Genomic DNA, 15,629 nt, shown 5'->3' with positions numbered 1-15,629 from the left:
TATGTGAGCTCCTGTGTCTGTCAAGTGCCTTTGCCTCCTTCAAAAGGCAAAGTGTGAACTTTGTAGGTTATAGACTGATTTCATTGCTGTTCCCCATCCTCCCAATATTATTTTTGCATCATCTTTTGAAAGAGACTTGCAGTGGGAAGATTGTTGAATCTGAGGCAGTGGATTAACACTGGTGCATGCTGAGGGTTTTAGTAATAAGAACCTGAGAGGTTAGGAAAGATGACCCAGATAAGGGAGTTATTTTGAAGCAAGTACAGTCTTTCGAATGATCCAGATAGAAACTCTCATTCAAACATGAACTCTGTGCTGCTGTGGGGCACTTAACACCAAATTCTGCCAACTTACTCGAAAGATGGGATGCTGATGCCTACCTCCCAGTTCAGAGGTGTCTTCTGGAACATAAGCATAACCATTGGCACCACCCTTACCCACTTATAGCATAGTAGAGAGGACCACGTAAATGTCAGTAATAAGGACATTTTTTCTGGGCCATCTTCTTCCCAGAAAAGTAAACTGGATTTTGTTTTGTTTTGTTTTTTAAATGCTTATGAGTTTTGGGAAACCAAACTGTTGAGTGGGATCACTGACCAAGCAGACTTGTACCTTTTGGGGTCCACTTAGTGTGAGAGGATGAAAGAATAGAGTTTTCGATAAGCTTTTCAAAGAAGAATTCTTAGAATGGTTTTAGTGATATCAGTATCATGAATGGGGATGCAGCATGTCTGGGACCATATACATCCTGGTAGCTAATACACAAATTAAAATTTACCCCTCAGAGAGCTTGTAAATTAGGTAGAGAACTGATTCAATCTTGGGTGCTAGATAAGTCTTCTCACCTTTCCTGATAAGGCAGATAGTCAGTTTCCTTTAACACCTCTTTAGAATACTTCTGACCTTCCCAATAGCAATGCCTCTGAAATACTTTTCTAATTACCTTGACTCAGCAGGGTCACTTCTGGTAGTCAGCCCCTGAACATCAAACAAAATGGAGTCTTTGGACAAAGCACAGAGAGAAGCCATTTTCTTAGGAGCCACCTCGGGATGGGCTTGCCATTAGATCCTACCTGGTCAGTGTGATGACAGTCATTGTGGTTCTGGGGTTGTAATGGAAATGTCTGGCAGGTACCCATTCTTTACACCTACTGGCCCCACTTTTTGCCTCAGGGTACAAACCTTTGGTGATTTTCATGAAAGAAAATTACTTACTTATCTGATTTTTTTTTATTGCTATAATATACTCAAACAGTTGACAATTAAAAAAAAAGGGGCAATGAATTTCCAAAACAAACAAAAAAGCAGAGACAGATTTTAAAGGAACATGGTACCATGAAGCAGGGCTATTGAGGCATATTTGGAATCAGCATGTCTAGGGTTGAATTTCTATTCTGTACATCTTAGGTTGTTTTCTTCTCCAAGCTCCAGCTTCCCCATGTGAAAATAGAGGTAATTGTTCACTTAAGAGATGCCTAATAATTTTAGCAATATTGTTAAAATGGGCTATAAAAATAGTAGCTATTGTTGCTGTCAAAGCAGCTAGTCAAGACATCTTTTGATTCCAGGGGTGGCTCAGGAACCAGACTAATGTACTCCCATTTGAGATAAAAGCTTGGAGTTAGAGGGGCATATACCTGGTTATGCTCTGTAAATATTCATACTAAAGAGCTAATTTCAAAAAATCTATTATGGAAAACTAAGACAAGAACTCTCTAGAAGGGCTTAGAATTTCAAAGCTGTAGGGCTGGCCCACCCCTATTTATCCTGAACTCAACATCACCTATTCTGAGAACTCTGAATCCTCCGCCCCATGCCTTAGGTGTCCCCACATCTCAGGTTCCTTTTAGTACATTCCCAGTTGCCCTGCCCAGAGATCCTTTACATGTCTGTGTCTGATTTCTCACTACCTACTGAAAGATAAGTATCATGTGTTCTGTTTGTATGTATCAGCATCCCATTGAACGTGGTGTACTCAGTGCACTCAATTCTAAAGGTGAAGCAACACAGAGACTTTTGTGAGGAGAAGGCTTGAGGACTAGCCCTAGCATCGCCTTGGCGACACACTGCATACCTTGGGCAGGTCACTTGAACTTTCTCTTTACCCTCTTAAGGGGTTGTGGTGAGCCCCCAATAAGAACACATACTTGAAATGGATAAGGAAGTTGAAAGCACCTTTCATATACTAAATTTTAATGCAGAAGAGCAGGTCGGATGCAGGGAGAACACTGCCCTGAGTAAATGGGGCTGCACACTAGATAATGAACACAGCATCACTGAATTCTTTTTGCAAGCACGCACTCCTTGATCAGCCTCCCGAGCAGATTTCTCTGTGCATATCTCTAGAATTTTTTTTTCTTTAAGCAAATCCACCTGGCCCCACAGACTCTAATTTTAAGCAAGTCAGTCCATGGTCTTGAATAAAGCAATTGGCCCTGGATTGGGAGCTCCTCAGAGAGACTGGAAGTATCAGTTGTAAAGAACAGAAAGGCTGAGTGACATCATTTCAAAGAAGGGGCCCTTATACTACGTTCAAGCACATATAATAACAGTGCTGGGGGCTGAACTTGAAGCGTGTATGAGATAATGGAATAAACAAATGAAAATCACTGATAATGAGGCTATTGTCGTGTTACTGTCCTGCTAAGGAACATCATTTTCAAACTGATTATCATGCCCCTGGAAAGCTTATTTATTTAAGGTACTCTTTTTCCTTCCTAGATACAAAGAATTACCAAGTTTAAAAAATTTCCATATCCACGGATACTGACTGATAGCTTAATGCCAGTGGATAGCACCTAGCAACAAAGGCACTGTGCTTTGGTTATTAAAATACAAAACTAATAAAGTGATCTGGGGGCTGAATTTGATCCTCAGCACTGCATACACTGAGCGTGGGAACTCACCGCTATATTTTCGGCACTGGGGAGGTAGAACAAGGAAGGTCATCCTTGGCTCCATAGCAGGTTTGGGTTACCCTGGGCTATGTGGAACGCTGGCTCAAGACAAACTAATTCACTCTGAGCAACAAATGTCTCAGGTGCCAACAATGGTAAGTTTTCTAGTCTAGTTCACCTGGGACTTTGCAGTTTTTACATAGAGGTTTCCAGGTCGCACAGATCCCCTCAGTTTTGGGCACATTGTCAATAGCTGGTCACCGTTAGGCTCCTATGTCTCTGACATCTACTAAATATGGGGGAAAAAGATGATTCCAATCATTCCAATAGGGATTTTGCTTCCTCATTCTGTTGGTGTATCAGCCTTTCCTGTTTTAATGCCTCTGACCTTCTCCTGCCTGAAGGATTCCCAAACACTGCTATCTTTACTCCTATATCCTTTCCAAGTTTGACACTTCACAAAGCAGGACTCACCCAGTAGACATGGTGAAGGATAATAATAGCTAACTTTGCTAGCATGCTCACCGTCTGCCAGGTCCTGTGTGCTAAGTACTTTGTGGGCATTCATTCTCACAACGACCTTTGTGGTGGGCTGTACTGTTTCCCCTCATCTTCCCATTTTTACTGATAAAACTAAGTACATGTTACCAGAGGACACTGCACTAATAAAATAGATGAAATTTAAAGCCAGCCAGTCCATGCCTTCATCCACTATACTGTTCTGGCTGGAAGAAGCTTGGCTCTTCTTTGGGGTTCAGAACTTTATGCTTTCTTCTTGTTCTTGATCGAATCTCTAACCTAAGTTTGCTTTCGTTGATAGTCCACTATACTTAGAATGAGTGCTCCGTGCAGTTAAATCTAGTCCTTTCTTTGCTCCTCGCCCCAACCTCAGGTCCAAACAAGAGCATCAGGCTTTTCCAATCTCTCCAGTCATGTTCTTTTCACCCTTTTTTTTTCTGTAAAAGTGAGAGGAGAGCTCTTTGTCCTACAGCTACTCCAGTGCCTAGCTAGAGGGCGCCCGTGGCTTGCCTCTGAGGCTAGCTCTTCCTTCAACCTCTTCTAGACAGGTAACTTTCTTTTCTTTATTTCTTTGTTCCTTTGTTTCATGACATGGGGCCTAGGCTGGTTTACTGGGGGATTTGGGAGGGGACTGGGAATTTGAAAGGAAGAATGCCATGCAGCCACCTGAGTGACTTTGAATTTCTACTTCTGTCCTTGATGGCTTCCCAGATAGTCCACAGCGAGAGTATTTAAACAGAGCCCCAAGGTTTAATGAGTCCCATTAGGATCTCGGTGAGTTCTTCATTTCAGTCTTCCAGCAGCTGAGAGGGGAGCAGGCAGGCCAGCTGTCTGAGATGTTGTCAGAGTCATTTTCTGATCCTGGAGAGTTTGGGGTGGGATTCGACTAATTAAATCTTAAAGAAAACGGTTCCCTTTGAGCACAACTCTGGCGTGCCTTCTGAGCAAGAGAAATGGAATTCAATCACTGTTGCTCTGAATAATACTTGGCACAACTGCCCGGTATGAAAATCAGACACCCTCTAGCCACAGAGCCGGATCAGTGACCGGAGAGCTGTATGTAGAGAGGTGCCAAGGCCTGAAGGTAAGAGCGGAGGGATACAAAGTGGTCTAGCAACCAGAGGGTGGAAGACAATTTCCACTCTTTCCAAGAACCTCTAGGCTAGAGAGGAGAGCTTGGGTGGTTTCTGACCCAGTTGTCCTTGTGTGAAATGCTGCACGTTTTTATTAAGTATTTATGCGCCAGTTTATATTTTACCAAGTGCTTTACGGTCACTTTTATTTGGCTTAGTAATGTTTTCCTGGACTCCCATCTGCTTTAGGCCTGCTCGCTCCGGAGAGTCATTTTGTTGTTGTTTGCTTAACACAGCCACGCCTACAGCCTCACACAATGAGTGACTTGTTCTAGTGGCAGAGCAGGTGCAAACTGCTGGGGACACCTGAGTAACTTGGGCAGTTGGAGTGGACCTGGCTCACGGCTCTCCCTGAGGGCTGTTGACTAGAAGGTGCCAGCGTTGGGCCCAAGCCTGTCTGATCTGGAGCCACTGGTGGTGACAAGCTAGATTGGTCTCTCTGTGCTCCACATTGCCTCTAGTCCACCAGATGAAGACCTACTGAGTGTTAAGAGAAGGCAATGAAGTCCCACAGTGTGTGATAAGCTTCAAGGTTCTGGGCCTGGGTTCACAGTGACTCACCTTACCCTTGCTCACCCCTTCCCCACTGTGAGAGGCACACTATTCCAGTCCACCAGATGGCTGCCATATAGAAGGCTTTGTCTTTCCGTTGTTCACAATGTGAACACTAAGATTCCAAAACCCCTACTGCCTCAGGATCAGGATCTTCCTGAGTAAAGCTGGAGAGGCATAGGTAGATACAAATCAGGGAAACAGGGACAGAGTTCAGGTCAGATAGCCCAGGGAAATATGAGGCAAGGGGAAGTCGTGCCTGAACACTCCAAGAGCGTCAAAGAGTGGCTTTGAAGAACTAGGAGAATTCCAAAGCCTGGGGCTTGCCAGGTGAGTCAGCTCAGCTAACACCTTTAGCAGCTCTGTTTCCTCTGGCCCAAGAGTGTGGAGTGTGGCTGTGAAGTGCACCCAGCGGAGGTGGGAGAGTGGAGGTGGAGGGCCCATAACCCTGCAGGTGAAAGGTTTTGAGGCCTGCTGGTAACTATAGCTAAGGGAACAGAGGCTTCCAGCCAAACGATAACAGGAATGTTTGTCTTTTAAAAGGGTCACTGCAGTTCCCATGGCTATGGAGTCAGTCTGCCCTTTGCTCTAGACCTCTGGACAGACATTTTTGGCATTCAAAATAACACAATGAAGTATGAAGCGCTTGAAGTCCTGGCCAACAGGTTCTTCCTTGATAGACACTGTCCCTTGGAAGCTCTGTGAAGGGTCTCTCTGCTGGAGAGTCCTCCGCAGCTTGGCATGAGTGTTCAGTGTCTGTCACCTAGCCATCAGAATTCAAGTGCAAAGGCAAACAAAGAAAACTTAAAGTGTTCTTTCACCTTGATCCTATGTTCTAGTATACTGTACTAGGAGGCAATCTTCCTGCCTTGGCCTTAACTTACACTGAAGACAACTGAAGCCTTGGGTTTCTCTCAGGGTGGGTGTGAGGAACTTGAAGCTTCTCCTAACGACTGTTCTCAAGGTTTATTTGGGCGCACTCAGGAAGTTCTGGGCAGACAATGTTGAAGGTCTACTATCTGTCTGGCTCTGTGTTTAGTACTTTCACATAACAAGAGCTCTCCTCTAGAACGTTCTGTGTTCTAGGCACAGTTGGGAGCAGGTAGCCTATGTAATCTCAACTCAATAGCATTTGTCGCATCAATTAGTCCCCCACAACATGCTAGTGACATTATTCCTTCCCCATTTGAAGGAGAGCCAGTTTTATTTTGGGCAAGGGGGGATTGAACCACACATGCTAGGCAAGTGCCTTACCAGCACTTTTTTTTTTTTTAATCATTTTTGAGACCTGGTGTCTCTAAATTGCCCAAGCTGGTCTTTAATTCATTCAAAATGCCAGACAGGCTTTTAACCTACAGTCTTCCTGCTTCAGCCTTCAGAGTACCAAAGATTTCAGGCCTGTATCCCCAAGCCTAGCTCAAACCAATATTTGAATCTACATCTTTGAGTATAAGCCCAATTCTCTTTCTACCACATAACTGGCTCCTTTGTAAATGTGTTATATAGGGGGAGGGATGTAGCTCAGCTGGTATAGTGCTTGCCTGTAATCCCAGCACTTGAGAGGTAGGATTCCTTGTCTCTCTCCTCCCCTCCTGGACCCTTTGCTTGTTAGACTGATGTACAGGTAGTGCTGTCTCAGGCATTGCCTCTAAATCCCCTCTCTGCTGGGCCAACTGCTTCTCCCAGCCCCAGACTCTGATGAATAATATCAACTTCTCACATTTTCTTCACCGGCTAGAAAGTATTCACTGAATCTCTGGATTTAAGTCAGATATTCCAAGAGTAATCTTTTAGCCCTTTCTCAAGTGAGGTTTAAAACAAGGATAGAAATGGATTGACACTCACTTACTCTCCTACCACGCTAATGTCTTCTAAAATGAGATGTAAATGGCTTTGCAGCCTTCTGATTCCTTCCCTAGCATTTTCTTTCTTGCTACTAAAATCTCTGTAATTTGTGAAAGGCAATTGTGTGAAAACACAGGTATTTGTTGGGATATCGTGGATAAGTGTATTGTTAGCATTGAAAATTTGCCCTGAAGTTGTTTATAACGGTAGTGTTGCAGTTCGAAAAAAAAATGAAACAGATGAAGTATTTCTCTTTGACTATATCCACAAAAATCTAGGTCTAATGGTCCACACTTGCAATCAGTATTGGGCCAGTTTAATGTAGCCAGGGTAGCCAGGGGTAAACACTATTATCTAACATAAACAAACAAAGATATTTCCACAAATCAGTGGGAAAAATTATCACTTTCCTTATGAAACACATTTAAAATCTCAGCTAACTTCATCTTTACTTTTATTTTTGTGTATTTATGCAAAGTAAGGCTGCATCTCCAACAGAAAACAGTTTTCTCTTAAAGCCTTTTAATAAGATGCTTTCTGCTACTTTGTGTTATAGTTTGGTTTTGAAGCTATTTGTTCTCTTTAAATTATACCATTTTCCCCCAACGCTTGTGGCCGGAATGTTTTTCAAGGATGACAGACCACTTATTGTCATGCCACAGTCTCTCCATAAGATGGCGCTCTGAGCATGTATGATCTATAGTTTTTTTTTTTTTTTTTTTTAGGTCGTTGTTTTGGGTTTTTTGGTTTTTTGTTTGTTTGTTTGTTTGTTCGTTTTGTTTGTTTTGCCAAGCCATAATCAGGCAGCAATTGAATGTAAAGTTTTGTGAAATCAAATCCTTTTAGCCAGGAGTTAGTCCTTCTGAGACTTGCTGGCAAACCCTTACCACCATTCTAATGCCTAGGGCAAGAAGGAAAGTGAAGTCCCCAGCAAACCCCTTGCCCTAAATCAGAACCAGCAGTGTTAGGAACGCACAGGATACATTTGAGGGACCTTTAAAGAAAAAAGAGTTTTATTCTGAGTATGAAACTTGTAGTACTCGCTATTTGAAAAGCCGCTTGTTGAGTCTGTTTCTTCTTATACATGGGAAGGGGGTTGGTGGACCCGCCAGTCTGTGAAGGCTTCCATCGCCAGCATTCTCCATTTGCATCCGCTGATTGCCTCAGCCAGTGCAGACTTAGGAAGAAAAGCTCGCCCATTTTACGCTTGTTTGACTCTATTCCTCTTTTACAAGTGCTCTCTTTGCTTCAACTGTCCCAGGACAAGCATGCCCAGATGTCCTGTTTTAATTAGGTTCCTTTTCTCTTTAAGGCTTTTTTTTTAAACAGGTTTCCTCCCCCCTTCCCCTCTAGGCCTTAACCAATCTGCCTGAAAGGGAGAAACGTTCTCCTTTTCACTGCACAAATAGGGTTTTCTTAGTATCACGGCAGTCATTTTTGTGCTGAATAGATCCAAACAGGATGGTGGTGAAGAAGATACTGCGTGAAGTGCTTAAAGGTAACACCTCTCACATCGTGCTAAATTTATACAGCTAAAAAAGCATTCCGTTTCGGCAGAGGTGGGCATTTCTGTTCTTTTATTGCCAGAGACAGTTGTAAAAAGAGGAGGACAATTAATCAAGCCACAGATAAGTATTGCTAATGAGATAACCCACCGTTAAACTCTCCTGAGCCTAATGAGTGTTCCTGTCCCTGGCATCCCCTTCGCAGTGTGTGGATCAGAGGAATTGGGGCTATGATGGCTCCACCTCATCCAAAGACTATCACGAACTGCATGCAACAGCAGCGCTGAGGGAACCCATGGAAGTGAAATGCTGAATGAATTCATTAACTACAAACTCCAGAGACATCCCTGACTGATTCCCTTTGGGCTTGACAGTCAGAGTACACATGTCCCATGAAATACCCTGAGAACACACCATCTGTGTCCCTTTGCTGTTGCAGGGAGGCACATGTTCTTAAGTAAACACAGTAAAAATTTTAAGTTATTAAACAAAAGGGATGATGGAGTGAAGTAATGGATAGATTAAACAACTGGCTTTGGAAATCACCTCACTAGATATACACGCATCCGAGCATCACAGTATACATGATAAGTACATTCAAATGTTGTCAATCATGCCTTACAAACGCTGAAAAAATTGAAGTTAACTGTGGTGTACAATTTCATTTATTTTAAAAATATTCTAGTAGTTACAAAGATTTAGAAAGCTCACAGTAGCCAGGCAGGGGTGGCACACACCTTTAATTCCAGCACTTGGGAGGCAGAGGCAGGTGGATCTCAGTGAGTTCAAGGACAGCCAGGGCTACACAGAGAAACCCTGTCTCAAAAAAATAAAATAAAGAAGAAGAAGAAGAAGAAGAAGAAGAAGAAGAAGAAGAAGAAGAAGAAGAAGAAGAAGAAGAAGAAGAAGAAGGAGAAGAAATTAGACATGACAAGAGATTAATAATAATATCATAAAACAATTCTAGCTGTGCATTATAATAAAAGTTTTCTGGTCTCTCCCTCACTCTGAAGTTGATCTGATAACTTAGGCAGCTTCTAAGTGACTAGTACTGAGTAGGGTAGCATATACAACCTAGACTTATTGAACACAGAGGCAACTTATATCCTAGGCATGAAGGAGTGGGATGGTATAGGGTTTAATCACACTTAGAACAACATTCAATTTCAAACTTATGAATTCATTATTTCTGTAGTTTTTCACTGAATGTTTTCAGCTTATCACTATTGCTACTTGCCAGCCAGTGACTCTATAGAAGGGGAAGCTGTAGACAAATGGGAAAGGCCTAATATAATGTCTGTACAAACCCATTTTTATCACAATTAGAACCACAATGGACATTCTCAACTTGCAGGGTTTTTGTCTCTTTTAATGTATCTTGGTGCTTCTTCTAGATCTACTATGCTCTTTTCATGTCTGCATCATATTCCTTTATGACAGTCATTGCTTTTAAAATCTGGTTCAGTCCTTTTTTTTCCAAGCTAAGGTAGAAAGAAAGGATAGAGAGAGGTAAGATACAGGAAAAGGTGTGAGCCAGGATAGTGTATTGAGTACCTACAGGATAGTATAAAAAGATAGCATTTAAATAGTGTCATGAAATTTTAGCATCAATGAGCATCACTTGGATGAGTACATTTGACTAGTGTTTTGTGACGTAAATGAGATAAAGGAGAGCTTTATGTCTAAACCACAAGCCAGCCCTTCCCAACACTTCTGTAACCAAAAACCATGCTTAATTTACTAGCGCTCTTTGAGGATTTAAATAGCACATGATCCACTGCAACAGTGAATGCTATTTCAACTATCAAAAAAAGTAGAACGAGCTTTTAGATGTGCTGCCTTTTTTTTTAAAACTGAGTCACCCTGGGATTGCAGAGCAGTGTTGAGCTGGCCATGTTCAGTGCTAATTCATGACTTGAAAATGAGAGACGAGAAAAGAAAGGAGAACTAGAGGGTAATTTTTTGGGAGTGGCAGAGAACCCTACAGTAGAGTCACCAAGGGATCAGCTATGAGAGTAATTAGATTTAATATTCATAATAGCTTTCAAATGGGGAGTCCTGGACCAAATTGCTAAGCTGCCATGTCTTTCTACAATCCTGGTGAGGAGAACGAGCCTCAGGAAAGTGCTTGTTTTGTAGGGAGGCACATAGATGCGCTTGGCGAGCTTCGAGATGGTCAAGTCCAAGGGGGTATCTTTAAAAGCACGTTCCTGAGGTTCGTTTCTGAATTAGTCAGCCGTCTTCATCTGGGCAGAGGTCTCTCCCTTAGGCAATAGCAGGAGTAAAGAAAGATGTCCGAATTGGTATCATCAGGGAGGAACCACATTTGCACAGCACTCTATGGACATAAATGGGGTGGCTAATACTGAGTATACTGTTTGATAAAGACTCCATGAAGGCAGTTGGCTCCGTGATCTGACAATTCAGTGCTTGCCTTTTCATTCTGTGCCAGGAAACTGCAAAGCTTCTAGGAGCTGACCATATGTATATAATGGATTCTCTCTCTCTCTCTCTCTCTCTCTCTCTCTCTCTCTCTCTCCTGGCAGGAATAAACTCGGTACTGTACAAAAAGTATAATGACATTAAATCAGCTTATCAAGGTTTTTTTCAAATAATTTAGTTTATCAGTAGCAGATTGGACAAGTAAATTATGATAGTCAGGCAGAACAATTAAGAACAAAGCAGTTCAGTATGTTCTGAAATGGAGTATGTCCACAGTATAGCTATTAGGACAGAAAATGATGCAAATCAGGATGTATGACAGGATTCTGATTTGGGATAAAATTAAGATCTGGAACCGTGGGTACAGAAAAATGTTCAATCAAGTGGGAATCACTGTCCCGATTGAAGCCAGGAAAGCCTGACACTGGGGATTAAGCTCGAATAAATAGTCTTGGATTACAAATCTTCGCTCTGCTCATCCTGATGAGGACACCCATAGAGACCTTAATGTATCCTCCAGCTCTAAAGCAAAGCCTGGGATTCCCCACGCAGGACAATGTCAACAAGCCTATCCTGAGCCGTGAGTTTCTCTTCCAGGGAGGCAAGCTAGCAGAAATAATGTATTCTGTATCTGGTTGCAAAAACTCCCTGAACAGAAAAACAGCCCCTGTGCGGGCCACAGGAAATTGTGAGACGAGGGGTATGAGGGGAAGGCAGAGGTAGAGTGCATGGGAGGTTCTTTCTCTTTCAAATGAGTGGGAAGCACATGCAGAGCTAGTCCTTAATGGTGTTTTTCACTGATTGTGACCTTGAGCTGTCCCGAGCACAGTGCTTCCTAGTCAGCCATCTCATGTTCTAAAAGGCAGGAGAGAATTTATACTCAGTTGCACTGTTGGTACCCAATAGAGTCGGTCTCTTTGATTGGAACTCTCATTGACAAATGTTCTCTTTCCCTTCCTCCCTATAGATACAGCCAGAAGGCGGCAAGGAATGGGATGAAGAATCAGTTTAACCTCCATGAGCTGAAAATGAAGGGCCCTGAGCCAGTGGTTAGCCAGATTATTGACAAACTGAAGCACATTAACCAGGTATGTGTCATATCCAACAAAAGTGGAAATGCAAGAGAAGTCAATATAAGGCAGATATGATTTTCATTGCTGAAACTAATATTTAGGCAGGTGGGGAAGCAGCAATTATTCATTTTCTTCAATGATTTTACCTGCTAAAATTGACATATTTCCCTCCATTTTTAATTGTGAAATTGCAGTAAGAGAGAAATCATAATGGTATAGCCACAATGCCTGGCTTCATAAAATATTTTTTTTAAATCGTACTATACTGACAACATATTCTCATGCTCCTATTAATCATTTGCTGTGGCAGTGTAACATTCTGTAGTCTATTCATCATGACTGATAGACATTCTAATTGATTTCAGTTTCATTCCATCATTGAGCTGTCTCTTTATCTATAGCACCATCTCTTGATCATAGACTGTTTTCTTACAGTACTGTGCTGTTGAGTTAAGGGATGTGAATATTTCAAGGGCTGTCTCCAGATTGCTTTCCAGTGAGAATGTATCAGTTTTCACTACCACCAGCAAGATCTCAGAGACCCGGTTTCTCAGCCCCTTTGCCAAATTCTGACTCACTCCTCTCATTTTCTTGACCTATACACATACTTTCCCCCTCTTGTCAGGAGTTTTACAACAAGACACAAATAGAAGTTAGTTGTACCATCTGCTTGTGATTGCTTTGTGGCCACATATTTTCTAAAAAGCCACCAGAAAGGCCACCATATGCCACAGTAACAGTGTTTCTGTGCCATGCCATGCTTCTTGAATGGGAGGACCCAGGTAGCTTGGGAAGAATTTAATGTGACTAAAATGTTTGTGCATGGACAGAAGTTTCTGCGTGAAGACACAGGCCTGATTTTATTTTCTGTGTGAACATTAGTGAATTTTTGGCATTCTGAGAAAATTGTTTGCAAGGGCTTTCTAATGGTAGCATATTTCACTTCGATTGCATCATGAGCGTACTGAAAGCACCCTTGGAGGAACTCCTCCAGCATCTCCTAAAGTGCTCTGAGCTCAGTGAGCACTTAGTAAATGCTTGTTACTGCTGCTGAGCGCATGGCCACAGCAGTGTGATTCTTTCCAAATGTGGCTCAAGGGTATCAAGGCAGAGACGATATGACCACTTCCCCTAGGAATGAAGGCAGAATTGGTCTTCAGACTATTTCTAATGACCCCAACTAACTGTCTGGGTGCATCTACTCAGAATCCTGCATTGGTGAGACCAAAATTTCGGGGCCCATCACTGTGCCTCTACTCCTGAGTCCAAATGTCAACAGACTTTAAGGCATACCTGGTATGTATGTGTTCTCCTGGGTCCTAGAGACTTCTGAGATTGAAAAGAAATGTAATACTATGTTTTAACAGCTTCCTTGGAAGGGAACCCAAGCATAAACATCTCAAGAAAGATAAAGTGTGATACACGATAAGGAGTGTAGAGAGATACTGCTCAATAGTTTAGGGTGACCTGGCAGAAACCTAAGCTAGGGGAAGATCCTTGAGAGGAACAAATGTTAACAGCTGCTATAAACCATGTGTAAGGGAGGAATACATAAAGATAAGTTGAGGGGGCAGCCATAAAGCAATTTCAAAGATCCGTGGACAGAATCCTCTTGAAAAGGGGAAAAGTTAAGAAGATACAGGCTTAAATATGATCTAGTAATCACCAAAAGTGTTTACAGCAAGCCTTTTCGTAAAGGCTTCAGTTAGAGTTAAAGAATATGAATCTGCTTCCACATTGGGTCTGAATTTAATTATGTATTTTAATATATATATGTATATATTATATGTACATGCACATATATGTACTTATAATTAAATATGCATGCATATATGTACATGTAATTAAATATACATGCATAAATATGCACATAAATATACGTGCAATATTTATATATTTATAAATATGTATTTATATGTATATTATATATGTATTTTTAATATATAACCTTAGTCGAATCAGTGCTTTCATTCTCCCATCAGTAGTACCATTAGGCTAGCTAAAGCACATCTAAAGCACATGTGTACATACGTAATATAACACTCATAAATATACATGTGCATAAACATCATTGTCTGCCCGCCAGGCCTTTATTAAATGGCAGTTCTGGAGCTGCTGTCTGAGCTTTCCCGTGTAGGCAGGACCTCCCTTTGAAAGGGAGCTTCATGACTTTAGCCACGGCTAGGTGACTGCAGATTCCTTTGTTAGTTTGCTTGTGTCCTCTCTTAATTTTTTTTCTCTTTCATCTAACTTTCGGCCACAAAGCACAAACTAATCCATTGGAGAGGTAGAGGTAAACAAAGAGAGAGCAAATTCACCATCAGCATTCCTTTCTTCTCCTTCCACTCATAACTGCACGTGCACATTTTCCATTTCTACACAAATACCATTGAGCAATTGATCATCACTGATAGACCAGTTTTACCTGTTAACATTGGTCTGGCTCCAAACATCCACACTGAGTTTCTTTTATTCTCACCAGTGTTGCTTTATATGCATAAAACACATCTTTTCAAACCTTAGCTAAAACTCACATTGTGGCCATCATTTAGTGTGAAAGTGAGATTATTTGGGAAAATGACAAAAGACAGAGTTTTGATTGTGATAATAAAGATGTTAACGCTGATGATGCCTTCCATAGCACTTAACATTATTTCAGTCACTGCATGTTCTCAAGACTAGTCGTTAGGGGGTAGTGGGCAGGGAATCTAACCTGGAATTGTATGAAGTATAATACTCTCATAGAACTATTCTTTTCAAGAATTCATTACCTTTAAAGATTTTTATCATCCTCACCAAGTGATAAATGTTTATCCCTTCTTTATAGCTAGAGAAACTGAGGCAAGAAGCCATTAGAGGCGGTACAGGCATGCTGCCAAGTATCTAGTGAGTGTAGTTGAAAATTCAATCAATTACCCAGATGTTGTTTCTTATATACTGCCAAACATCTGGATTCAGTGAATGCCTGACTAAATTGGCCTAAACTTTTGGCAGCGGGGAGGTAGAATCAAGTTAACTTGCCTATGTTTGCATGTGAATGGAGAGTCCAGGTAATGTTACTTTCCATCCTTTCTGCCTATAAATGTAGAGATATCTTCCTATCTGGGCTTGGGTGTCCATCCTGTTGAATTAGAACATTTATGAGCATCTCCCCAAATCACTCAACTTTTATTCAACAGACTCAGCTGTCTCCTTTCAGATTATGGTTCTGTTGCTAGCACTGGAAAGACTATACCCACTAAGGGAATAAAGTAACATTATTTCTACATTGACAGTCCCATAGTGTAACCTTGAGGGAATGGATTTAGGCTGAGTCCTGGGCCCATTTCCTGGGAAGGGGCACAGGTGTGTAATATACTTACTCCCACTTCCTCATGTGTAAGATTCCCACGATTGAAAATAAGGTCCTTTCTATTTCTTTTTCAGTTTCTAATTTATGTGAGGATTTATTAGTTTTTGTTAGGGGAGGAATTGAACCATTCTTGGTTCTCAGTATTAGTTCTGGAATTTACTAGACCATATTTTTTAAAACCAACTTTTGTTTCTGCTCCAGACTCCTATGTGGAGAGAAGACCTTGCAAATACCAAGAATGTTCATAATACCTTCCTACTCATATGACACTATGGGAAACTGATCCTCTAACTTAGTTTTGTCAGTAGCAT

At 41.6% G+C, this 15,629-nt stretch overlaps 1 protein-coding gene across 1 annotated transcript in view; it reads left to right on the top strand.

The window, feature by feature from the left end:
* The window catches only part of Gpc3 (glypican 3), a 146,248-nt gene that overhangs the window by 48,554 nt on the left and 82,065 nt on the right, over positions 1–15,629 (top strand). Inside the window, exon 4 of the mRNA XM_031359564.1 lies at positions 11,861–11,981. Within this exon, the coding sequence (XP_031215424.1) occupies positions 11,861–11,981 (121 nt within the window). The remainder of the gene's footprint in view (positions 1–11,860; positions 11,982–15,629) is intronic.

Source organism: Mastomys coucha, chromosome X (genome assembly GCF_008632895.1).
Source record: "Mastomys coucha isolate ucsf_1 chromosome X, UCSF_Mcou_1, whole genome shotgun sequence".
In the NCBI taxonomy this organism is placed as follows: domain Eukaryota; kingdom Metazoa; phylum Chordata; class Mammalia; order Rodentia; family Muridae; genus Mastomys; species Mastomys coucha.
Note: the sequence above shows the minus strand (reverse complement) of the source record. Positions and strands in the feature narration are given on the sequence as shown.